At 39.2% G+C, this 27,255-nt stretch overlaps 1 protein-coding gene across 12 annotated transcripts in view; it reads right to left on the bottom strand.

Annotated features, from left to right (window-relative positions):
* REPS1 (RALBP1 associated Eps domain containing 1) overlaps nt 1-26,699 on the bottom strand; it is a 63,684-nt gene extending 36,985 nt beyond the window's left edge. For 4 of the 12 annotated variants that reach the window (XM_063151428.1, XM_063151429.1, XM_063151430.1 and 1 more), the window contains exons 1-3: nt 26,490-26,697; nt 11,092-11,215; nt 6,969-7,168 (exon numbers count right to left, since the gene is read on the bottom strand). In XM_063151428.1, the coding sequence (XP_063007498.1) occupies nt 6,969-7,168; nt 11,092-11,215; nt 26,490-26,642 (477 nt within the window). In that variant the 5' untranslated portion in view covers nt 26,643-26,697. Of the gene's footprint in view, nt 1-6,968; nt 7,169-11,091; nt 11,216-26,489 lie in introns of all 12 variants that reach the window. The other 8 variants (XM_063151432.1, XM_063151433.1, XM_063151439.1 and 5 more) reach the window with 5 other exon arrangements.
* Nucleotides 26,700-27,255: the final 556 nt, after the last annotated feature.

Here is a 27,255-nt window from a genome sequence, read left to right as displayed (position 1 = left end):
TATTTTCAATGGCAGGATGTTCTTATCCTCACTGGTACATGGGGACAAGAGGGGAAGGAGTCAGGGTTTTCAGAGTGCCACTTGCAGGCTGGAAAATGGAACTGAGGTTGAATGGCTAACATGACACTGCATCACTTAAATCAATGAAAAGCTCCCTCTTCTATTAGCTTTTAGTCATCTTTTCTCAAACAAGATTTGAGGGATGTTTGAATTTTTTAGACAAAATATCATGGACAAAAGTAGAGAAAGCTATGCTTGGACACAGATGTTATTAAAATAATCCAGTACTCTGACAAATCAGATGGTCCAGAAAGAGACAGAAGAAAACCTGAGGCAGACAAATGTTTGATAGTCTGCCTAGAGGAAACGACTCACTACTTCTCGTAACTGCATGTGAACATTAAAACTTGACACACATTCATCATGAAGCAGCCCTGCCTTAGGCTGAGAACTCTTCAGTAAGCCTTTGCCTAACAGCTGGTCTTATGCTGCCAGCACAGGAAGGAATTGTAAGTATGATCCCTAATTTTAATTCTTCTAAATCTTTACATGTGGTTCGTGCAATTCTGTAAAGCATGCAGTGACAGTAATCACATCATCAGAAGCACAAACATGGGAAATAATTAACTTTGTCCTCAGCAGGCAAAACAACATTATATCAGAATTCTGAACATTTACAGATTTCCCACAATTGATTTGGAGCTTACTGACTCCAAAAATATTTAAACAGCAAAAGCATGTCACCAGCTCTGATGTCACACTTCTGGAAGGTGGACAATCCACATTTTTAGCTGTACTGTCATATAAGTCACACATTCCCAAACCAGTTTAAACCCAATTTAGACAGTGTTGCTCTGGCACCATCTTTCCCCTGCACAATCCCAGTCACTCACAAATACCACTCTAGCTAACTAGAATCTTAAGAGAGCTAAAACCCTTAGGTGTTTTTTTTAAAACATATTTATATATACACATGCAAATAGGTGTGTATACAGCAAATGTCTGGGCCAAAATGCTGCTAGCTTGATGCAAATGTAAAGAAGGAAGATGAAAGCCAAAAAAGGGTGGGGAGGAGGTGGGACAGTAGAAATACTGACTCCCATTCTAACGCAGTCATGAGAAAACACAATGAGTAGAGATTTACTGAAACTGCAATTATATAGAGGTTCATTTACCCCTTGTATATAGGTCATTAACTATGTATCTGCTTTTACACTGGATAAAAAGTTATCAGTTTTAACTAGAAAACATGGTTTATTGTACAGTTTCCACTACAGTTTTGTCTTGAGCTTCACACTTCTCCTAAAGAATCAAGAGTAGTTTTATCAGAACCAACGTTATTCTCAGCTGCAATGCACATTTGCATAAAGTGCATTGAGAGTTTATGAAAGCGTTTCTTACAACTGAGCACGTAGGGTTCTTTGCTTTCACATGTCCAATCTACTAATATAAGAAATTGATTTTCAAAGCTTGAAAAATCCAGAATCAGATTTTTAAAAGATAATTAGGATATAGAACCTAACTTATCTGCTCTCCCAAACTGTAGTATGTAAGAATAATTTGCATTATTTGGCGTACTGGTAGCTCAGACATTTGTAGTTACCCATCAAATCTCTTTGGGAACTACAGTGTGTAGAACTCAGCGTCTACACACTGTAGTAGATGTTTATTAGATCAGCTACTATTAAAATCTTATTTTTATAATTTGCTTAGTATTTTCAATGCAATTACATTTAAACATTTAAACCACTACTTTTCATTTTCCCTCTTGACAAATCTCGATAAAAATCAAAGTAATTACAACATTCTGTATTTTACTATGTTAAGCCACTTATCTCTTTAAATGATTCCAGGAAATATCTTAATAAAAACATGGTGACATAAATGGTTAATGTTTTCATGTTGAATCAAACTAATGAGGACAATCTTTGTCAATAACTAATCAAAAAAATTTTATAGCTACCAGGCAAAAATTAAGTAGAGCATCTTAAGAAAAAAAATCATGTTTAAAAACATTGAAAAAGCATTTTTGTCAGACTGGAATTACAAAACTGAGACCTGAAGTACTCCTAACTTGGATATTTTTGAACTGACAAGAAGCTACTAAAAATAGCATGTTAATTAAAAAGGTGATATAATATATGACTAACGAAAGAGCCTTAGTACACAAGTAAATAAACCAGCTTAAGGCAGCACAATAATGTGCTAAAGGGACAATACTGTCCAGAGGGACCTCAGCCTCTCAAGGGCATTATAAGCATACATGAGACAAATGAGATTATAAGCCTTTTCCTGGGTTGCACACATCAGGCCAGAAGAAAACTGCCTAACAAGAATTCCAGAGGCAATGAAGCCAGACATGATATCTCAAGAATAGTTTTAAAGGTGTTGTGATCCAGGTCCTGATATCATCCAACCTGTCTATGAGTTAGTCACCAGATTCATCATGAAAAAAGATTTATTTAGAGATGACACAATTGCACAGCAGAACCCAGGTTTTTTTAATCAACTGGCCTCCAGTTGATTGAAAGAACAAAACAGCCCAAGGTTCAATGAGAACTTCTCCACCTACAGCACATTTTTTCAAGGCAGGATGTGCGGTTCAGCCAAATGAGCAAAATAATAATTAAACCAGAGACAAATGAAAAAGGGATCAATCACAGCATGAGAAATTATACTGGTATTTTTGTGATTTCCTCAACAAAGGAGCTGCTCCACATTTAACCTGAAGTTGAGCATTACCTCAGCAGGTGTCATACAAGATAGTTCCAACAACGTGGAGATTAATACAAGGATCTAAGGTGTAAAAGAACTGGCTACAGAAGGGGCAAAGCTGGATTGTGTTAGAATGGAAATTACAAGATTGAAGGGAAGTTTCTAATAATGCTCTGGAAGGACTGATTTGGACAATAACCTAATTTGATACTTTAGGTAACCAATTATGCACACTACATAGCATGCTTACAAACTGTAAAAACAAATGTAAGGCGGCAGAGAGATGGATCCCTTTCAGGACATAGGGAACAGTCAGCTATTAAATTTTAAAACATAAAATACAGTTTTTCTTGCATAATGAATGTTACTATCAAAGGCCATAAAGAGAAGACTGGATGCACAGGTCATGTATCAGACCCCTACAGAATGTCAAGTATGACAGATTTGCTTTATTCACAGCTGCCAAGGTATAGAGGTGAGACATATCAAGCAAAACCAGGAAAGAATCCTACCAATTAGTATTAATACTGGTCAAATATCACTTGGAACAAGAAATACAAATGTAGCAAAACATTTTCAATAAATGCAAATTCAAATTGGATCACAGGCAGAGAAGGATTAAGGATTACTGGTAATGACTTTATGAAATGAAACTGAGACTATGTATTGCTTTGTCAAGCAAAACAGAGCTAAAGTGGAATGCAATAGTTTCCCAGTAAATACTAGTAGTGCCCTGCAGCAAATACTAATGACAAAGTTGTTAAATGAATAGGCAGAGTTAAGTGGGAATTCCCACCACATTCCCATGAATATTCCTACTAAGGCCCTGGAATAGTTTTTCCCAACAAAGCCAGTGTGGAATAAAAGGCTTTGCAGTTTCAAGAGAGAACACTGATCTTTTTAAAAACTTCTTATAATAATAAAATTATATATGAGATCTTTTCCAGTTCTGTGCTTGTAAACCAGGTATATTTTATCTCAAATTACCTGTTCAATCTATAAAACAGAAGTGCACCGAAACAAACTACCAGACCTACTAGCAGAACTTTAAAATAAAATCACACTGGTTTTCATACAGCTGAAAGAATTGAAATTCTTTATCAAATTATGTCTGCTACAGGTACCAAATTTGAGCTTCTCCTCCTAAGGCTGCACTGACAGCACTAAATCAATATGATCTGGAGTGCCAGTAAGATGCTTAATGCACCCATAGGCAGAGGAGCACCTTCAGCTTTACCTTTTATTTTCAGGGCCATAGCAAGTTTCAGCCTGTGTTTGTCAGATAGGTGTTTTTCAGATGTCAAAGTCTCAGTATCTATTGAAGCCAAATTACCTCTTTTGCAGGAAAGGGGGTAAGTATTCTAAAGCAGTACCTGATCAACATCAGATCATACTAAAAAACCTAAAAGAGGTATTTGTTTTTTGGCTTTAACAGCAAAACACAAAACGTCTCCAACACTATTTAGTAATTTCTGATACTTAGTCATTCTACCTTCAGAAGACACAAAATTCTTCCTAATCTCAACATTGCTGTTATTCTATGAAAGTTTTCAGTACAATAACATTTTTAGTAATATAGCTGCTGCTATCAAGGTACAGATATGTATATGCTACTGTGGTAGCATACCTATGTCACCAAAGGGCTTGTATAGATATCACATTGTCAGCAGAAGTGCTCAAAATCTACTTAGCCTCTATTTCACAGGAATAAGAAATTCTGTCAAAAGGAAAAAAATATTTTTACCCAGTGTTTTATCTCCACTAGGACGTGCAGTTAACACGCTATCCAGTGAGTGATGGCATCTTTCATTACTCATCTAGACTCCTAAAATCAGTTCTGCAGCTTCCATGACAGCTGAGCATGACTTCAGTCACCTTCTAACAATATTAAAAAGATATAAACTTCTGCCCGGTGCTATATTTATAAATTTAAAAAGCTAGGACAAAATCATTTATAGCTACCCTTTGGAAACACAACCTAACTGCTAATTATTTGTGATTATGAGATATTATACTATGCATGACAAATCTCACCAATACAGAAAGCTGCACATAAATGAACCACTTTTTAAAGATGAAGATTAAGATTAAGATACCTTATGATGCCATACAAAAAATACTTCAGCCATAGCATTTTAAGAAATCAATGTATTTTCAAGTGTTGGTCACATTCTCAAAGCCACAAACAGTTTAAGAAAAAACAAACCTCCAAATTTGCAAATGGAGATTCTAACAAGTACATGATAAACTCCATGAGTGAAATATCCAAGCTTAACTGACATACTCCTCCAGAAAGAAGAGTGATCCCTAGGAAGATAACACATTGTGATTTACTTGTCAGACTTGATCTCTTCAAACATTTATCGGTGAAAAAGGTGGCAAGAGAACTCAGAATCTGAAACTCCTTCTAAATTTTATAAATCTGAATGGTATCTCCAGGTCAAGACAACTAAATCAGCAATTTCCATGAAAACAGGGATAAAAGCAGTACCCACCTTTTATACAACAAACCAATTACAGTATTTGTATGGTTAAGTGAGAAACCTGGGCTCAAGCTCCTTTCTCAGTTAATTTGTAACCTGGTATCTGAATCACTAAGTATTAGATTGGGACAATAAGGCTGCTGGAATGGGTTCCTTGTACAGAAATGTAGCATTAGCCATAGATTGTTCAGCTTTACAACAGGATGCACAATTAGACAATACTTCCCTGATGTTCTAGACTGTGAAACTTAAAACTGCTGGACTCAAAGCTGTCCTGTCTGCTACATTTGTTCCAAGCCTGCTTTCCGGGCCAGACTACTCCAAGGACTTAGATACAGAGTTTCTTTATTCTGAAGAATCCAGACAGACTTGTGTAAAAAAGAGATACCAAGTTGCTTTTATCAGCCAAAACAGAGAAATTAAATTGAGATGCACATACACTTTTGTGAATATGCGGCTTCTTTATTCTGAACTTGAAGACTTCAAACACCACATTCACTTTTCTTTTTGTTATTTTAACATTATGCCACTACAGATTCCTGTACCAAATTACAACTGTTCACTAAATAAACTCAACATTATGATGGAAGCATATAAAACACAGTTTCAATCAGACCAAAACCTCACAATCAGACTAAGGAAATCTGCAATGTGCAAAGTGCTTGGCAGCTAGTCTCAAACCCACCTAACAAAACCTGACAGCAAAAAGCTATCTTGAGACCTACTGCTAGCTCTTTTTTCATTATATTCCCTATCTTCTCTTTGAAAGAAAGGAAGCGGCAGCCAAACACTGATTATGGATTTCCTCTACTAATTTACTTTTTCTTTATATTGGATCAGTCTGAGCTATTCCCATAGAGACTAATAAATGTTTATGAGTGATTCCTTGATTCCCACAGAGACTATGGCCCATTAGCAAGTTCCTCAATTCTTTACAAAATAAGTCCAGAAAAAAAGCATACCATGGGGAAGAAAACAGGTATTTCAATACATATACCCAGCAAAATTTAGCATTTGTACTCAGCTCTTGTTTGTAGAAAAGACAATCAGAAAGGATTTCCCCATGGACAAAAAGCATCAAGACTGTAAACCCAAGGAATTGTGTATGAGAAGGCACAGAGTTGTAAGTTTTTACAGTTTTCATTAATTCAAACATCTTGTCACTGAAGATGAAAGAACTAGTGAACAAAAAGTAATCAGTTTTCTCATTATTAAAACATAAGAAAAAGCTATTTGAAAACTGTGGTCTGTTTTTCTGGTTCTCGTTGTCCTTCCTTAACAGTTAAACCACTGAACAACAAAGGTAGAGAAAAGTAACTGTGAAAATTTAGAGATTTTTTTTCTAAATACAGTATTTCGGATTTGCATGTATTAGAGCATGTTGAAGGACTAGAAACACAGTCTTCCATGGCACACAGTACCATTGTTCCAATGACCAGAACACTGATGGGAATGATTTAATAAACAAGCTATTAATACCATAATGACTACAACTATATATCTGCCATCCTAACTTACACACTGAATTTCTTTTCTGTCTCAATTCTTTGTCCATTACTGCCAATATTTTAAACACAGATTTTAAGACCTCATAATAAATGTCTCCTTACATGCAACTATTTCAGAGGCAGATATGGTCTTCATGTATAATATATATATATTTTTAAGAAACTATATTGAAAGTAACCTAGCTTAGAAGCCAAATCAAATTGACATCTCCACAGCAAAACAGTGATTAAGAATCCCATTTAATCTTTTAAGTTAATTTACCTGTTGATCAGTTGATGTACGCTGCTGAACTGCATCATGGCTCACAGAGCCTTTTTTGACTTGTATCCTGCCAGGTGGAGGAGGAGGAATCACACCTGAATATGAAGCTGGGTTATCAGCATCTGAGGAATACAAGGCTGTGTGTCTTGACTCTTGTTCGTTCTTTGACACAACAAATCTGGGAAGAGGGAGGTCCTTTACTGTTAAAAAAACACAAAGCAGGACATTCACTATACATAAATATGATGTTTAAAAATAAAAACACTGTTCTATTTTGAAGTTAAAATTTCTCATGTGACTCAATTCCTTACACACTGAGACTGCTGCTATAGTCAAGCCAACACTTGGCAGCTGGAAAAAGCAAATACCTCTTCTGCATTAGACTTCAGGATTCTGCTGCCCAAGTTCTGACTTTGGCATACAAAGATGACTTCATATTACCCCATCACAGCTTTGCACCACAACTGTGCATTAAATGCAGCAGCAACCAGATAACCTGGATTTAGCTCATTTTTTTTGTTAGATTTGTCAACATATCATTACTGAAGCATGATTTTCAAAATTTTGCTACCATTTCTAACACATATCAAGAACTAGGGTCTTCATATAGAATGCTTCATCAGCAAAACAAATGCTAAAATACTGCCCTATATTCAGCATTATCTTTTGGTGAGCTAATGTCATGTCCATATTTACAAAAGATAATATAATCTAGCCATACCAAGAGTGTGACTATTGCTTAAACACATCTATGCATACTTTTCTAGAACAAAAGCTAAATTAGCTTATTTGGAATACTGGAAATACAACTGGAAATATTCCACTGTCACTTCAGTTGATATGAGCAACTAAAATGCAAAGTTTCTACAAAATGCTAGGAAGCCCATTAGCTTAATGTACCATGGTTCAGAGTAGCCCAACATAGAAATGAGACTACGTAAACCTTCAATTTCCCACTGCAAGATTCCCACTCTACCATTTTTCTCCCAACTGCAATCTTCTTAGTGTTCCACTTTGAATAAACATAAATTGTCAGTTTGTTGTACAGTTTATTTGGAAATTATGTCTCCAACACAAAACAAAATTACAAGCATGGCTCAAATTTAATTTCTCTTGCTGACTGCTTATGTAAATTACTTCTGGTACTGAGAATGAGTCAGTGGTACTATAACTATATAAAAATACAAGATGAAATTGCATACTGTTTATTACATGAGCATTGTACCCCATGCTGCAGCAGGAAAGTAACACAACTAAACAGCAAACCACGGCCAGCCAAAAAGTGAAAAAAGCCATTGCACACAAGCGAAAATGTGTATGTCTGCAAAACCAGGAAAATACAGACAGCAGATGATCCCACTGACACAGGGGAAGAAGTCTGTGCTATTGGCTGTGCCAGCACAAGTCACAAAATAACAGAGAACTCAAAAGAAACACAAAATATTCTGCTGTCTTCTTTGAAAGCAAGACTAGATAAATATAGGTTTGTTTAGCTGTACTAAGTTCCTACGTGACTAACCTGCTATTTTTACCTCTCTCCTCTCTGACTTTTTCCAGTAACAGCAGAAAATCTCATTTCAACACTACATTTGTTACCATTCAGAAACCCCTCAATTATAAATGGGAGAGCTGTCATGAATGGAACTAACCCTTGATATTGACCATATTAAAGAGTTCTCTGTACTCTTCATCCCCACATCCTCCCTAATATTTTTTCCCACCAAAACCTGCATTTCTTACTTAAAAAATAAATATTGCTTTGAAATAGACACTGCTTATTCAGGTCTCAATTTTTAGCTTCCTGGAAGGAAAATCTTCTGGGACAAAGGAACAACAGCTTTGGAGCCTTGTAGCATAATAACTCATGCCAGTATTCTTACTCTACTGCCCATCTGAGTAATCAAAAGAGTACTTAATCAGTTGGGCTACACTTATGTTAGACCTAGTATTTAAAATTTGACTGAGTTTCCACTCAGCAATTCAGATAAAGCAAATTCCTTGTCCACTGACAAGACATACAAAAAAACAAAAGCAAAAAGGTGAAAGAAATTCCCATATTAAAAGGATGAAGAAAATTAAGAAAATCAATGCATAAAACATGCAAGAAAAACATGCATAAAACTGAGAGCTAAAAAGTAAATGTCCCAAAATATAAGCCTTAAGTAATTTTAAATGTCTGAAGAGACAGAGTATACAGGTTAGTTTGGGATGGCTCTAACACTTCAAGACATCTTGGAGATGGAAATGTGCAGAACTAAGTTAACAAAGCTCAGAATCATTTTATCAGCCTGCTGCATTTCAGTTGTTGAGTTAGCTGTTACAACAACACTTGAATCATTCTAGAAGCAGGAAATTCATAGATAGGACTGGAACCACTGCAACCAAGGCAACAGACCATAGCTAAAAACAGTTAGGGTAAAAATAAATGTTCTCTCTATTGTACTTGGTGTATTTCATAGCCTTGGAACCAGTTACAGAAAATTATTCCTAGAAGTTCAAAAATCATTACAAGTATTTCTAATATTGTAATGAATAAAGAAAATTATCAATGTGAAACTGAGGTTCCAATCACTGTTAACTTTTTAGCAACATATTTTATATTTTGAAATTAATTCTGTACCTTCATTTAATTTCTTTCCTTCAAAATTCTTGTGATATTTTTAACAGAAAAGTTCCTTCTGGTTAAGGTACCTTGCATTAAAACAAAACCAAGATTATAAAATCCCTGAAAAAAGTCTACATACAGATTTGCCTTTCGCTTCTCCAACAGGCATTTCATGAGAAATTCCACAATTGTTTGATCAAGTTCCAGTTTTATCAGTGTTAATAGTTGAAGATTCTTTTACCAGCTTTCTGATTTTAGGACATTCTGTTACAATTTGCTAAGGCTTTAGTTTAGGGAACACATCAGGAAAACTGTGTGTTTATAAAAACACAGTAGCTTATAAATAGAAAGGGACTTGAATACTAGCAAAATGTTAACTAAAACAATGCACTTTTCCAAAAAGCTACAATACCCGATGAAATCAGTATAAACAGTTTGTATGAGCCTAGAATAAACATAACTGTGAAAGTATACACAGTGATTCATTTTTTTTATAGCTTTGTCAAATACTTCAGTCATATCAGATTGTTTTTAACAGTCTCCTTAATTGCTGTTTAATCTATATCCTTTAGACATAAAAACCTCCTAAGACTTCTTTTATTTACTAGCATATAGAAATCATAGCATTATTCTACAGACATGAAATCTACTAGGAAAGTCATTCTAAGGCGAAACCATGCTCCAAAGATATTTTTAGCTTGTGAGTTGTGTACGATAGTGCACGGGCTACAGTGCCTTAAAACTCATCACTTCATCCTCCTAAGTCTCTTTTCATCTTACAGAACAACAAGGACATGGATCCACTTATCTCATTCAGAAGGCTACAGGAGAGCCTCACATCAAAGCTCTTCCTGCAGCTCTAAACCATCTTTCTAGAGTAAGCCTTCCTCCTGTTTCACCTATTTCACCACCCACACCACAGCTGACCTTTGAAGACCTTCAAAAATAGGGTAACAGGTGATTTGGCTGACAATAGACTTCAAAAGATCTTTTACAGGTCATGTTTTGCATTAGGAAAAAATCTTAAACTAATCTTCATATTGGCTCTTAGAAGGGAAAAAAACTGTCAGACCAAGTGCAAAGAAACGCAATGTTAGAAAAGACAACCTTCCGTCTGTCACAATCAAGGCTTTGGAAACCCAGCAGCTACAAAAGCCTGCAAATGCTGCATTCTTCTCCTCCTTCCAGTTCACATTACTCCTCTTAGTGCTTCATTCAGAGGACATGGCACACAATTTCTCACATCAGTAATCTATAGAATTAACTTGCTCCTATGTAGCAAGGTACAAGTTGTTCATTTGTCCCATGGTGAATGCAATACTTATTCAATGAGTATTTCAACTTGCATTTACTGCACAGTAAGCAAACACTCTCTCAGTTTCTCTACATTTTTAAATTAGCAACACAGATAAAGATATATCCCACTAATTTACAAGGGTACTCTGTAAGAATATGTAAGCCAACTAGCAATAACTGCACTCAGCAGCTCAATCCCCCCTCCCCCCATCCTGTGGTTACCTGTATTTAAGCTTTCCACTCTTAGAGGGAGACCAGACTGGGCCACAGCAACAAGTTTCAAAGCAATGTAAAATTGACTTCTTCCGAAATAGCCAAGTCTTGTTGCACCACAGAGCTCCATAATCTGAAAAGAAACACAGTTACTTATAGAAAGAAATTTTAAACACGACAGCTATACAGATTTCATACATTTCAGAGCAGCATGCCATGTTTTCAAACACAGTGAGCGCATCCCGCTCCACAATGACGACCTGCAATCTTACTGAAGGGCATTTCAGCTTGTGCCAGGTCACTGATAAGATACCAAGCATGACACACTCCAAATCAGACTCAGAGCTAAATGATCCAGACTGCTTTTTTATCTACTGAGCATTCTCGTCTAGACTGCAATGTTCCAAATGAGACACAAAGATGCTCTTGGAATACCACAGTGAAACACTTGTTGAAGTCAATGCAGATGGCATCACTGCTTCTCTTCCCTCAATCACAGTTCCAGACAATCTGGTGGACAAGCACTCTTGGTAATCCTAATTACTGTTTTCACCTTCACATGCCTAGAAATGGCTTCTAAACAGACTAGCTCCACAACTCCTCAGGGACCAAACTGCAGCTGACCAGCATGCAGTTCCCTAAACAAATCTTGCTTTACATTCCTGAAGATGACTGTAACATCTTTCTCCAGTCACCGAGACACAACCCTGACTTCCACAACTATTCACAGAGAAGCATGGCTTGCAACATTAGCTAGCTCTCTCAATATGCTCAGAAGGATCCCATCTAATCCCACGGACTTGATATTTCTCTAGAGACCCATCTTCTTTTTGTAATACTACTAGATTTTCTCTTTCAATCTCATTTCAGGCACAGAAGTCCATGAGACTGCCTGTGACCATCAGTGCAGAGAATCTCAGACTAATTTACATCCATGGGCATTAATTTCTGTCTTCACCAGTTCCGAGTACAGAGGAGCCCTAGTGCAGGCAAGTTCCAGCTAAAGACGTGAAGTTTCACACAACAATAACTGAGCCACCCAATGCACAAAGCTGTTAGCCTGTATGCTTCAGCACCACCAGATCAGAAAACAGACTTCAGTAACTCTGTCCAATGAATCAGATGGGTTTAACAACTACAACTGAGCCAGTTGCAGCTCAACAAGAAACTACTTGGTTATCTCCTTGCCATGCACCAGGACTCTGGAACCTCATGGAAATAAGCTGCTGTAAAACCCATTACAGGAAGGTGCAAGAAGTTGACAAACAGTTCCAAAAAAGTCACAAGAAGATCAGTAGGTTTAGGGTTGTAGATGCAGCTCAAATCCAGCTGGACAAAAAATACTGCATTAAATCAATTGTCTGTGTCTGCATCACACTTTATACATTGTCCCACAGCTCCTCTGTTATGTGTATTTTCCCACTGTAGTACTTCTGCAGCATGATGTCTGGAGAGAAGTCAGGGGATCACAGAGCATTTTCCAAAATCCACTGAACAAAAAAAGAATTCAATACAGTTGAATACAACACAGTGATTTCAACAGGTTGGTGAGAGTACAAAAAGTTCCACCCGGAAAGAAGTCACAGTGTAATTGTCAGCGACAGACGACAATTCAAATAAAAACTGAGCCATCGACATTTAAACCTTTACTCAACCTAATGCCAGAAATAATCATCCTGAGTTTAAATAACTAGCAGAGCTAAAGGAGAGCTAGGAATCAAAACCAGTGCGACAGCAAGAGCAATTCTTTTATAAAGCGCTGTATGCTGGAAGACTGATGGAACATCGACATACTGGACTACAAGCAAAATAGAAAAAGCTTGTGGATTCAGTGGCCTAGCACCAACAGACGGGCTAACCAGACTTTCATGAGTCCTATGTAAAGGAGCAGTGATAAAGGCATTTTGAGCTTATGGAATCATTAGGCAGTAATGGCTCTGAGCAATTTTAAAGTCACGGCTGAACTACAAACTACCTTTTCTTGGAGCTTGTCAGTACTGCCTGATAGGAAAAAAACTTCAGTTAAAAACTGAATAACTAAGCTACTGTGATAGGTAAGTATGAGAAAGGAAAGAAAAGGCAAGCATGGATTCAAAGTAAATTTATATAAATACACCAGATGTAAGTATCAAGAAAAGCAAAAAGCTAAGGATACAAAAAAAAAACTAAAACAAAAACCACCCAGTCCTACCCACCCCCCTCAAAAAAGAATGTTCTGAGGTGTCAAATCCATTCACAGCTAGCTAAAGGAGTCCTCTGTTTCAAATACAGAATATAACCTAATTTGAAACATGACTGAAGGCTGAGAAAAATCATTAGATGCAAGCATCTAGTGGAAACTCCTCTGCTGAGTGACATCATGCCCAAACATACTCAAAACAGCGTACCTGGAAATTCCCTGAAGCGGGATTTAAACAAGAAACAGGTAATAAGTTATACTGAATGGGGGAACAATAAAAAAAAAATATCAAATAACTGCTTCTCTGAGATTTAGGGCTTTCATCTGCTTAAGAAGAGAGAGGATAAGGAATTTCCCTAAACTCTTCAAGGAATGCAGAGCCATCTTCAAGACAAAATGCTTCACAATTGTTTTAATCTCCTTAGATATAAAGAACCTGAGGTCATACTACTGCAATTTACTAGAGCAAGGCAAACAACTCAGCTCCAGAACTGTTGAACTTCCTTGATAAAAAACACCAAAAAAAACCCCAAAAAAAAACCAAAAACCCCCAAACAAACAAAAAACTTACAAAACCACACCTCTGTGCAGTAGCTGTGAATTACTAAATTGCATGCTCAGTCATCATACCACAAATATGTAACAACAGCATCAGAAATATCAGGACTTGGCAAAAACCAGACATGGCTGGGAAGCAGTAGGTTGTCAAAGGGCACTGCTTCAAGCAGATGCCTTCTAGAACCCTTACAGGTTTCAAATAAGAGGCCCCTGAACTTCAAGAGGTTTGTGAACCTTTACAAATGCCAGGTGAAGTGGAACAAATAATTTCTCTATCAAATGCAGTGAAACACACTTCCCAGAACTCATGAAATCTCTCTGGGAGTGTCTTCCAGAATATCACATTCTCCCTGCCCCCAGGTTCTTCTACAAGGCAAATGAAGCCCATTATCTGTAAATATTATTCATGCAGAAGTAAAACAGTATTTAAACAGGGATGACTTCAATGCTAAAACAATAAATGAAGCAACATACATGCCACCTACACAGTAAAGATAAAAATATTTCATCTGCTTGGAGAGAGTTACTTAAGTACCTACTGTTCCATACCAGAGGGTGGCAAGAGGCAAGACCTGAAGACAACTTTAGCAGGCTGGAAGCTAAAACAGATATGCTGTGTGCTCATGGGAGGGGGAGTGAACAAACCTAGAGGAGGACCTTTTGCATCATCTCATCCAAACTAGGACACTGTTGATTAAAAAAGAAGTCTTACACCAAGATTATAAACATGAAAATTGTTAAACACAAAGAAACCCTACACTGAATCACACAATAGCTGAACTTGCAAAGGTCCTCTGGAGATCACTTGCTCCACTCCCCCTGCTCAAAGCAGGCTCAGCAGGTTGCTTTGGACTGTGTCCAGCTGAGATTTTGAGTGTATATATCCAAGTAGGGAAACTCAACAATCTCTACAGACAATTTCTTTGAGTGATCACCTTTACAGTAACAAAGTTTTCTCTTATGTTTAAATTTAACAAAGACCATGAACAATTCCATGTAAACCATGCACCAGAAATACAAAACAAGTTCTCACATTATTATACAATATATATTTGATACAAACTTGAGTTAAACCAAACCATATAAATATACTCGTGCTTCAATATTTACAAAATGATTTTGAGTTTTACTGTGCATATTAACAACCTTCAAATGAAAAACTTAGAAAAAGTTGTTTACTTAAGATACAAAAAAGATAAAAAATTAAATATATCTTGCTTCAGTTTTGTTAGTTAATAGAAATGTAACTGATTGTGGACTGATTTTAATTCACAGTTTAAAATTTTAAAATGTATAATATCAACAGTGTTATTCCTGTATCCCATACACAGTAGTTCATTGATGAGCCTTCAAACTGAAAACATAAAACAGAATGTTTTCCAACTTAAAACTTTATTGGAATAGAACCTCAAATTGGTTTCTAGAACACACTGTCCTACAATGATGCTGTCCTGAAGTCATGTACTCCACTCACCTCAGCTACAACAAAATCAGCCGCATCTCTAATGTAATTCAGGAATGTGTGATGTAAGTTGAAAAAGTTTCCTCATCATTGCTATTGCAGTGGAAAAAACCCCTGACCATCCCTACACTTTGAAGAACTGTGAAAATCTCCTTCACTCGTTTTTTCCTAGCTTGAATACATTTCTGTCCTCCCAGTCTGTTATCTTCTAATCACATTATTCTGCAACTGCTGTTAGATCAATTCCTGTCACTTCATTTATCTCAATCTACCTCACTAATCGCTGACCACAGCCTGGCACAGTTTTCCAACTACAGTCTCTCACCTACTGCCAACTGGACAAAGCAATACTGATTAGTCTGCTAATATTAGCTAGAATTTTTAACTTCTCTTCAAAGATATCCCTTGACAGGTAGCTTCACAGATGCAACAGCTGTTGCACTGTGCAACAGGAACAAGACAGAGAACTGACAAAGATCCTTCTTTTGATGTGCTATATTTAACCAAATCAACTCTCTGACCCAGTTCTTCACAGGGCTCCACAAAGCTTGGCACAAGGTGAGACACAAATAAAAAACCAATTGTAGACAGATAAAAAAAGAATGCCACTAAAAGAAACAGTCCAAGTATTGCTCTGAATTCTATGCTTCAACACATTGCAAACATTTCAACAGTCTTACACCTATCCAAAGATCATTTGCAAAATGCATCTGTGAAGGATAATGAATACTGCTATATTTAATATTCAGTCAGTGTGAAGCAGAAAATGTTCATGTGCTGCTGAACAGCCAGTGTAAAATTACCTCTAATATGTACATTTATCTTGTTAGGTACTTAGGCATTGTAGTAAATATAGTTAATCAGTTGATACTAAGAATTCCAAGGCACAGAGTATATTTAGGGCATTGCTGTTCTCGGTTGCATAACAAATAGTAAGGTTTCACTGATTGTTCCATGAAGATACATCTCAGTCAATTTCACAAACCTGGCTTCAGAACACAGGCTTTGAAAGAAATAAAACCAATAGTGCTGGAGGACTTCCAAGACAACACACGCTCTCTGGCAGTGAACTATTTACAGTCTCTTACTGTCTGAGCTCCTCCTAATACTTCTCTGCCCTTGATTTTCACACTGCACAGATCCACAGTGGAAGCAGACTGCTAAAATGCCATCGGGAAGAAAAAGCTACTCATCCGCTTGGACAATTAATTCTCTATAGATACTTAGAGCTAAGATTTCCATTCTTACAGGTCATTCCAGGGTCAAACATACATCTGTTTCAGTTAAATGAAATTTCAGAATTAATCACATCAGAAATAATTAGCTGTTCAAAAAATGACCCAGTACTTTAAGGCTCAGAGGAATTATTCTGCCCCTGTACTTTGGGATCTGTTTTACAAGCATGCCCACTCCCTGAGTACAGGTTGTCAGATCTGGAGTCATGCTTCCACTTTGCTAATAGAAAAGCAGTGAAAATCACCAGAAATTTAAAACTGATTGATGACAGATAAATTCGTAACAGGTGAATTAACTGAACACCACACACACACACACAAAAACCTCACAGAACTTTTATTATTGGTGCTTTTTGAAACAGTTACATTTAGGTAATTGCTGAACTCAGCCCATTCCAAAAGCTGTCTGCAACACCTCTTGTTGTTCCTGGTAGCATGTAGATTCCCAGAGGATTAGCCTCTTTTGTTAAAGACACTTCCTAATGCAGTAGTCGCTTTTTGATTTTTCCATTTGCAATCAAAATTTGTGGTCTTACTAACAGCTTCTGCAAAAGCTGTTACAAGCTCTACACATGAATCTGACCTGCAGAGTCTCTCACACAGAGCTCTATGGCTCTCCAGAGGTCAGTAATTCTCTTCTGATTTGGTAGTACATGGCAACCACCACCCATCAATCCACAAAGATAAGGTAGATGCACCCTACATGTAACTATAAACCCTGACTTAGAGGATCCATTTTTCCAAATATCTAGAGTAATTGACTGTCCTACTTGACTACAACTCAAAGAAAATGTTGTCATACACCCTCAAAAACAGGGTAGAATAAAGAATTCTACACCCTTCTGATTGGTTCAGTAGCACCAACCGAGGAAAATACAGATAGCCAGATGAACACTCACTTAGAAAGCAACTACCATCCTCCCAAGTAAAAAGTCACACCTGGAAGACTTCAAGGCAGAGTTGCCCTTTGCTTGTATTAAGACTTTCTCTACTGCTTTTTCTTTTTTTTTCTTCGGCACAGTAGGTGCACATGAGAAAGACACTTTACAAACAGAAATGGTAATAAAATAGCCAGAAGAACTGGAAATTTTTAAAAAAATCTAAACCAGCAAAAGACAGCCTGGGGAACTACAAGAACCATTTCTCATTTTTGATGCATAAAGAGAGGCTCTTTTAAAGTGAGATATTCCACATACCTGTGTTCTCTTACAACGTAATTCTACATTACTGCTTAACCTAAGTAGCTCCTCCCTCCTCTGCTCTCAGCTGCAGTTCCCCATTCCTGAGCAGTAACTGCTGCTTATCCGTCTGCTCACACAATGTGATTACTCCACTCAGTAAGCCAACAAAAAGTTACTGTGTTAGTTATTTTCTCTTTTATTAAACTGAATCTGTCTACTGTACAACCAACAAACACCTCAGCAGAGCTTCAGAAGTTATTTACTCACAGGCTTTATTTACAATAGAAAAAGTACAAGTTTTTATCAACAAACTGTAATGAATCTTATAGCATGAACCTCTCACTGGTCAACATCAGATAGCTGGAACTTGGTTTTTAGGCTTGCAGTTTATGTTTTTGACAAGCAAAGCCTGAAGCAGAAATGGCACACAAGCCCCAGCTGGCACACAGAATTACATTCTTCGTCTGTAATCTTTTGAGGCACTTGGTCTTATTCTTGCAATAATTGAAAGTCCAACTGAATACTTATGAAGACTAATCAAGTTAGTCTTCAAAAGTATTTGCCCTAACTTTAAGCATAAAAGTATTTGCCCTAACTTTAAGCAAGCAAACTTTTGTTTGCTTGTTCTTATGGTTGAAGTTTATGTGAGTAAATAACACTGAAGCTTCTGAAGCTCTAGTGATCTTCAAAACATAATTTATCTTCCTTAGCATAAACAAATGAATGGAATTAATTGTATTTAATTATCAAGGAAGCATCTAGCTTCAGCAGGCACTGGAGAGATACTTCACATATATTCTAATTGTGGATACTCCTATCATGCAGCATTAAGTTGAATATTTTTCCGATAATACTAAAAGCTGAAGAGAGGAGCATTTTCATTCTTTTCAGACCTTCTCTATAATTGAAGCATTCCAGTGATTGATAATGTTTGCTAATAATTACTTTCTTGCTTTTTCAGTTTTAACATTTTCCCCACACATCACCTTCCATTACTATGCCAGAACAACACTAACAGAGAAAAACTCCAAATGAGCACAAGCTTCTGGCTCTTTTGCTAATGTAAAATGAAGAATAAGGCATTCACTGGTCCCAGATTTAGTGGTCATGCTGTGGCCTGGACAAAAAGGACTGTCCTGGTCTGTTCCTGTTCTTCCTGAGCACATCCAGGTAAGTTTACCTGAAGCTACTGTGTTGATTACTTTACACTCCTTCTCCATCCCAGTCTTTTCTTCTCTGAGTACCAATCTGAGCACTGTTAATTAGTTACTTAGCTTTGCACTGCTCTATTTCTCCCACGGAGGCCAAGAAGCCTTAACGATGTGTCTATCAAAGTTTAAACAAACCTTGGTTAAAGTTCTAAAAACTGCACAACTACAGAACTACACTTGAGACTCCACTGTTAACATCAGGTCTTAGTTTCTTTTAAGATGCTTTAAATCAGAAAAACCAAGTCATTCACACTATTGTAACAATAACAACAGACTTTTCTACAAAATTCCCAACTACTAGTCTGCAACAGGAGTATGTCAGCACCTAATGCTAAATTTTACACAGCTCAGTCCAGGTCATCCTTTTCTGGGATTACTGAAGTTGAAAGATACGTTCAAAACTGAGCCTACTCACTGCTCTGCTACCTTACTTCAGAAGCATTTTAGACATCAGCAGTCAATCATTCCAGAAATTCAGGTCAGACTGTCATCTTTTCCAAGTCTTTTAAGCTCTCAAAACACAGTTCCTATACATAGTCAGACATGCCTAAGTTATGCTGTATTTTTTGTATAACAAGTGTAGGGATAATTTAACTCTTCAGACACTAACCCCAGGTGGAAAAAGAAGCAAGTCATGAACATGATCACTAACTTGGTACATTAATTTAGAAAAAATTACATTGCTGGCTTAAGAATATCCTTATGGTCAACAGAAATGCTAAAGGAAGGAGAATAAGAGGGAAATATACTCTTACATTAATCATTATTGGAACTGCAGTGAGAAATCTGATAGTCAACATATTTTTCTCACACTCACTTCTGACTTCAAACTAATTTAAAAGAAAAGCAGAATTCCAATCTGACATCTAGGAATTCTACAAGAAGGACTAACCGAAACCAGTGAATATTTATGACCAAATAGGTAGGAAACTTGTCTGCAAGGACTAATATTTCGAGAGCTAGTAAATACAATTGAAAAGTCACAGAGACTGCAAGCAAAGTCCTGTAATTTCACAGGATCTCCAGTAACATTTACTGAAGATTAGACTAAGATGAAGGCATGTTTGCCATTTTTCACAGTCAGTCAAGTACTTAAAACTTCTAACACAAAAGAATTGCTTTTACCAGTAAAGATCAAATTTACAATCCATAATTTTGTACAGCCAACTTGATTCTAAGACAGCTACATTTGCCAAAGGCCCTGATATTTCTGATTCTAGAATTCTATCCAGTTATGTCAGAAAGGATATTAATCACCCCTGCTGTCATCTGACAGCATGTTTAAAAAGAAAAGAATAAACTGTTTTCAAACTAAGCTGAGCTGTGATACTTGGAATTATCTGAGTGCTGTGTTGGCATACAGAATTATGAACGAATTATTTACTACGTAAGTGACTGTACAGTATGAATATCAATTTCAAAGTCTCAAAACCAATTACACCAAGAATTCCACTAAAAACAAATGTAAGTCTAATAGACTTAATCTAAAGTCCTAAAGTTTTGCCATGACTTCCTACCTTTTGTTGCAAAAAAAAAAGACTGTTCTCTTCCTAAATGCTGCAGAGATATGAGATCACTCCAACTAATTAACCATAAAAATAAATTAATTTTCAGCCCACTGCAGTCTCTGTGAAAGTAACATCAGTAATGTTTAATTAAACATTTCTACCAGAATTCTGCAGAAACTCAAAGCATAATTCACAGGATAAACAGCAGATAAAAAGCCATTCCTGGCACTAACAGAAAGTACAGTCTTATGTATCTCATCAGTACAGGGAATCAAAGCTAACCTAGTGCTCAGCTGAAAGGAGAATACCTTATTACAGTGACATTTGAAGGGAAAAAATAGGTGATTCACAAATCAGATATTTTTAACTGCAGATCCAGGCACTTACAACAGGTTTTTAACAACTCTTGTTTACTAAATGAGGACTGGGATACAGCATAATACATGTGTGCAAACACGTTTTATATGAAAATATATAAACATGTAAAATTATATGTAAATTAGGTAACATTATAGTCATAATTCTACAGATTCATCCATTTTATAGTGCTCAAGCTAAAAACATACTACAGATTAGTAGGAAAATTGCTACAGTTAGAGGTATCTACACTGGAAGAATACCTTGATAATGACTGTTGTGAACATTGCCTCAGAAGGAGTCTAAACTAATTTTATATCTTATCTAAGTGACATGTTAATTAACGATTTAAAATAAAAAAGAAATAAAAACTCAAGCAAACAAAATGTATGAGTTGGATTAAAGTGATTTTTTTCATTTCAGCCTGTTACAGACTAGTTATAGGTCAGTATTAGAGAAGAAAGCTTTTTACAAAGCATACATTTTTTTAAAGATCTAAAAGTGCTATTATTTTAAATATACTTCAAATTCCTATGACTAAAAGGAAGGCATGAAATCCACTATATATAAGGAATTCTGATTTTTTTACCCCGTCAGCTCTGAAAGAATAATAAATTCAGCAAATTAACCAGAATGAGTGTGAGTCTTCTGCATGTCTCTACCAAACAGGCAATCCTAAGCATGCCCTGGCTCAGCTTCCATTCAAAGTTGGCATTTAGTAGACCCTACTGATTTGACAAACTGGTAGTCTTTCTGTAGGAAAATTCACTGAAACAGTAACTGCAACAACACAATAATTGTGAACAAGCTGTTATTTTCTCAGATGCCTTTCTCTCTACAGCCACTTTCCAACAAAGAAGCCAGTACTTTAAATCAAGAACCTGCAACTTCATTTTGTCATGTTCTGCCTATGGATTGTAATTCCATTTATAATTGTGCTGCCTGTCAGCAAATGAGCTCTGGCATTTGAGAAAACCACCAGTGCATCTTCTGTTCCCTCTGTCTGCCAAAAACTGGGACCCCAAGAACAACAGAAGGCAGCACATGCCTGCATCCCAGAGTATGGACTTCTCAATGAAGCAGCTGCATCACGGGTATGCACTTTCTTACAACTTCTGATGTGAGGGCAGCAAACTAAGCGAGTTAAGGTAGACAACCAGAGTGTAATTTTTCCTATCAATGAAACAAGAAGAAGCAAAACTAATCTGTCCATAAAGACTCCTTAAAAAATGAACAAAAACTTGAAAGTGGCTAACAAGAGCTAAAAATAGCTTTACACTAGGTTTTTACTGGACTAACATAAGCTTACTGTAATTGAAGTAAGTGGGCATAACTGTGTGATTCATCTGTCAAAGACTTTCTAACACTAAATTAGAAGTTAGGTAACATTGCTGAACAATACCAGCACTGAAGATGACAGTTCATTCATTTTAGAGAAGATATATGCCAATACTCACACATTGTAGTTATATAGTAATCTTGTATTTTAAAGCAAGATGCTCTGACTCATTAATTTCAGATGAGTATCATATGCACCACTGACTTGCTTCTTGTCTGGTGAAGTTTCTGTGATTCATAATCAAGAGTACAAATTCAGAAAACATTCTGTGATTAACTCACCTAAGTAAGAATTCTACAAATCAAATGGAACAGCTAGTATATTCATTCCATACACAAGTAATGAGTTTCACAATACATTTTTTGGCTAAGTGTAGCTTTTACAAGCAATTTCCCCACCACTGCAGAGACACCAAAAACTGACTTTATTAGCATACATACAAGAGCATTTTAGGTCAGATGTGAAATACGCCTTTGAAGCCAATTTCCCTGAGCACGCTCCTCCGTGCAGCCACTCCAGAACAGGCAACTACGTTTCTTTTGTAACAAGGCACACAAGGAATCCCAGCGAACATCCAGTGCACAGGACCAGGCTGGAACTCCAGCAAAGGGAAGCTCCTGAAGTGCATAAATATGGTGGGTGACAGCTCCTCAGGGTCACTCGTGTTGTGTCATGCTGCCTGCACACACAAACACCAACGCACACGCAACTGAGATACAAGATGAGGCAGGTGAAAACTACATTTGACGCAACCTTCTAACTGTTGGCTGCACAAGCTCCCTGCACCAGCTCATTGTCTGTTCAAAGGAAAGCCAGAGCCAGCTCCATCTTCCAGTGCTTTAAGCTAACAAACCCCATGCCAGGTCACAACTAAAATATCCAACTGCTCTAGAACAAAGAAAGTTCTCTACTTCCCTTCGGTCAGAGAGTTCTCTTCTCCTGCCTCCTTTCTTGTGCTAGCACTGACATTCATTCAACCCCACTGTCACCTGATACAGAGTTATAACCAACAAAAAGCTGTGATTAATTTTCTGGCCACAACAGCACTGGACAGGCACGAGTATCTCTGCAAGAAGGAACACAAGGCTGAGGGAAGACAGGAGCACCTTCTTCAGTGCCAACTCACCATTAGATTTTTGTCAGCTGCAATGTGAAACCACACCCTGAGAGTGATCTGAAGAGTCATAACTGTTGTGAAGTAGCTGGACTTCTTACCCCAACACACATACTATTATTCGCTCTTTTATGCAAGTCTCCTACCTTAATGCTCATTTCAGGGATGTGCATACAAAAGAAGAAATGTGGGTTAGAGACTGGTGTTCTGACACATGCATCTTTGGTATGGTATTTTATTCTGATGATAAAGCTGTCCTTTTGTAGATGTGTACAAAACAGACATGTAGTTTTTCTTTTCCAGGATGCTGTAGCTCAGCATACAACACCCTTAACTGTTTCAGTCTTCTATATGTTCATTTATCCCCACTAAGCAGGCAGCTGACAGTGTCCCTCAGAGGGAGAAATGAAATTGATTAGGAACAATGAGACACACATTTGCTCCTGGGAGACAGATCTCTCACAAGGATGCAACTCTGCAAAAAAGGCTGCACATATATCCAGCCTTTGGACAACAGATTTGCAAGTAAAACAAGTTATGAGTCTAAAAATGCGACTGTCACACATTTTCATTTCCAGTGGAGTCAGTTCTGAACTCTTCAAAGGTACCTACCAACCTGCAGTATTGAAAAGGAAAAACTAGAAAGTAGTTTCTCAGGACTGCTTGGCCCCCTTGAGCTTGAAGAGCGACCATTTTACGCTGTGTTTTGCACACCTACGAAAGTTCTTAGCATTCATGTGACCAGTACTACACTTGCATTCCAGGATTATGTAAGGATTGGGTAACTGAATCAAGTTCATTTTCCCACAAGCATCAGGTGCTTCAAATAAACAGGTAAAAACACAGCACCCATATGGTTAAAAGAAAATTCCACCTCCTTCACATGGTTTCTTTATTTCTTAAGCTATTTCATCTTGAGGTTTAAGTTACATAGTCTCGGCTTTCAAAGCATCAAATGCAACTTCCCTTTGAAGAATCCCAATACAATATATTCATGCCTCTGTTAACCTGGTGTAGAGCTACACCTTAAGAAGAATGCAAAATAGCTAGACAACTAAATTACTTTCAAACTACGAGGTTCTTTAGAGGTGACCAATTGTGACTGCACAAGATACTCATAATGGGTCAAACTGCTAAGGGCATTTCAACTTTCTTTGTACTATTTACAGTCTCATTCCTCAGGCAATCTAATATCTTGTTTGCCATTTTAACTGCAAGGTTCTCCTTGAGATCACTAGAGTGATAAGCCAGGTCTGCTTCTTGAGTTAATTTATTTAGGACCCATGGAATGACGCCCGAGTAGTCTCTCTTCTTCAGATGCAGTCTACTTTGCAGGAAAATATCTGACCTCCTCTGCAAAAGATAAGGATATAATCTGTGGACACTTGTTTTCAGAATTCCAGGTCTTTCCAAGTTCTTGCACTAAATTCCTGCACAAAGTCTCTAGTACTAGTGTACTGTACACTGATTCAGACAAGTTTTATGTAAAAGAAATTTCTAAATACAGCAAAGATGTAAAAATTCACTTTCCCTGGGATGATTTTTGTGAAATTGGCTGGCCACACACAAAAAGCAGCCATGGGTGGCCCTTGAGAAACCTTACTCATAATAGAGCATGCAGACTCTCCTACCATTAAGTCCAGTCTAGCAAGTCATCAAATAAGAGATTACTGGTTTTACCAGGAAGAACCATTTCTTATTCAACCCTCTTCCACTTCATTGTGTCTTAAACTCATTTCAACTAACCAAGCTGGGAGGCCCAAAACACACCAACAGTAACCCTAGTCAGTAAGTGTTCTCCTGACACTGAATTTCAGTACCCTGCAATTTGTGTTTCTAGCAATAGCAAGTTTAATACTTTATTAAAAGGGCTGCTTATCTCACTAGGCTGAGGATGAAACCTCATAAAAGGCAGCATGGCTTTCTAAATACAGCTTTACCCACAGCAGCTTAAAAGACCATGTAAACTTTAAAGCACTGAACAATGACAGAGCGAACTGCAACAGCAGCAAATTATTACAAATAGCTGTTCATAAGAATGGTTCACTGGGAATACCTTCCTCAAATAATCACATATGCACACCAAAGCAGACTTGCCCTTTCCTATGCAGGTAGCTCTGCAATACTGCTACAGGTCTTGGACATAGCCTGGCCAAGGAAGTGCTAAAACTGTGCACATGCATACTGCAAGTATGGGCCCGTGTCAGCCTTCACACCACATTTTTTGTTATTAGAAACATTTGGCTGACTACAGGTAAGCTAATACCTGCCAGCAAGTGGTGTCCAAAAAACATGGCATGGTTTAGGTAAAGTGGACCAGTGTCAGTAGCTCTTAACAGCACAAAACCATAGATTTCCTTCTATGCTGTTCTTCGTCAGCAGATCATGGGGACAATCTCACTCACCCTCAGTTTTACACTCTACAGTTCTCACACTGTGGATGGCCTCTGTCAGTATGGAATATTTTCCTACCAGTTGCTGGGCGCTGCCAGCAGAGACATCACCAGCCCCTTCCCAGCCCTGCAGTCGGAGTGCAAAAGGGGAGGGGGGCTGGCACAGGGTGCACAACTCGCTGTGCCCCCTGCCCTTCCCTCGCAGCCGGAGGGGCTCAGGTGGCCGGTCACACAACAGCTCCGTCCTACTGCGTCCAGTCCTGAGCTCCTCAGTACAAGAATGACAAGGAGCTAACAGAGTCCAGCAGAGGGACACAAAGCTGACCAGGGTCTGGAGCTCTCTTATCAGGACAGACCGACGGAGCTGGGCCTGTTTAGGCTGGAGAAGACTGAGAAAAGATCCCATTAATGCACATAAATATCTCAAACGGGATGGTGCCAGGCTCTTTCCAGTGGTGCCCAGCGACAGGATGAGGAGCAATGGCCATAAACTAAATCACAGTAAGTTTCACCTCTACACGAGGCAGAGACTCCTTACACCGAGGGCTGAACAGGCGGCCCAGGGACGTCGCGGAGTCTCTCTGGAGACACCCAAACCCCACCTGGACGCGTTCCTGTGTCACCTGCTCTAGGTGACCCTGCCTCGGCAGGGGTTGGACGAGATGATCTCCACAGGTCCCTCCCAACCCCAAAGACTCTGCGATCCCCGAGTCCCCGCCGGCAGGACGCCCCCCGCCCAAGGGCTGCGGGGCGGGCAGGGGGCGCGGGCCGGGCGGAGGGGAAGGGCAGGGCCGGGCCGGGGCCATCTCGGCACGACGGGGCGGTGCCCGGGCCCGCCGACCCCCGGGGGCGCGGCGGCGGCGGCCGTACCTGCATGACCACGTCGTTGGGCAGCTGCGCGGCGCGGAAGAGCTCCAGGACGCGCCCGTTGGACGCCACCTTCTTGGTACTCTCGGTGTCGCAGTAGGAGAAGAGGTCGCAGTAGTAGCGCTGCTCCGCCTCGCTCAGCGTCATCCCCTCCATCTTTTAGCGCCGCGGACCATCCGCATCCGGCGGCGGGGCCGGGGGCAGGCGGCGGTGGCGGCGGGGGTTGGGGGGGCACACACGGGACACACGCGCCGCCGGCGGCCGCGCGCGGGCGGCTGCTCGCACCTTCCCCCCGCCGCCCGCCCGCCCACGCGGCCGCGCGCCTGCGCGCCTCCCCCGCGCCTGCGCGCGCCGCCGCCCGGAAAGGGAGGCGTGGGGAGCGCCCAGCGCCGCGGGCAACCCGCCCCCTCCGCGCCGGCGGCGGCGGCGGAAGCGCCGGGCCCAGGGGCGGGGCTAGCGAGGAGAAGGCCCACCGCCCTGCCCCGCGGCGCCGGCGCCATCTGCGGCGCCCTGGGGGCGGGGGGGCCGCGGCAGTAGTAGCAGTAGTAGTCCGTGGGCCCCGGGCGCGCCGCAGCGCCCCCTGTGGGTGTGGCGGAGCGGGGGAGGCCCCCGGGCCCGAGCTCGGCCGTGTCCCGCTCTGGGTCGGCCGGGATTGCTCAGGTCCCCGGGGAAGCTGCCCAATGAATCTGGGGATGATCAGCTGCCGTCCGTCCCGGACGTGCCGAGTTAGTGAGTCGTGTGAGAGGCTGAGGCAGTGCGAGCGGCTTCC

The sequence above is a fragment of the Melospiza melodia genome, chromosome 3 (genome assembly GCF_035770615.1).
Source record: "Melospiza melodia melodia isolate bMelMel2 chromosome 3, bMelMel2.pri, whole genome shotgun sequence".
NCBI lineage: Eukaryota > Metazoa > Chordata > Aves > Passeriformes > Passerellidae > Melospiza > Melospiza melodia.
This window is presented reverse-complemented; position numbering and strand designations above follow the sequence as displayed.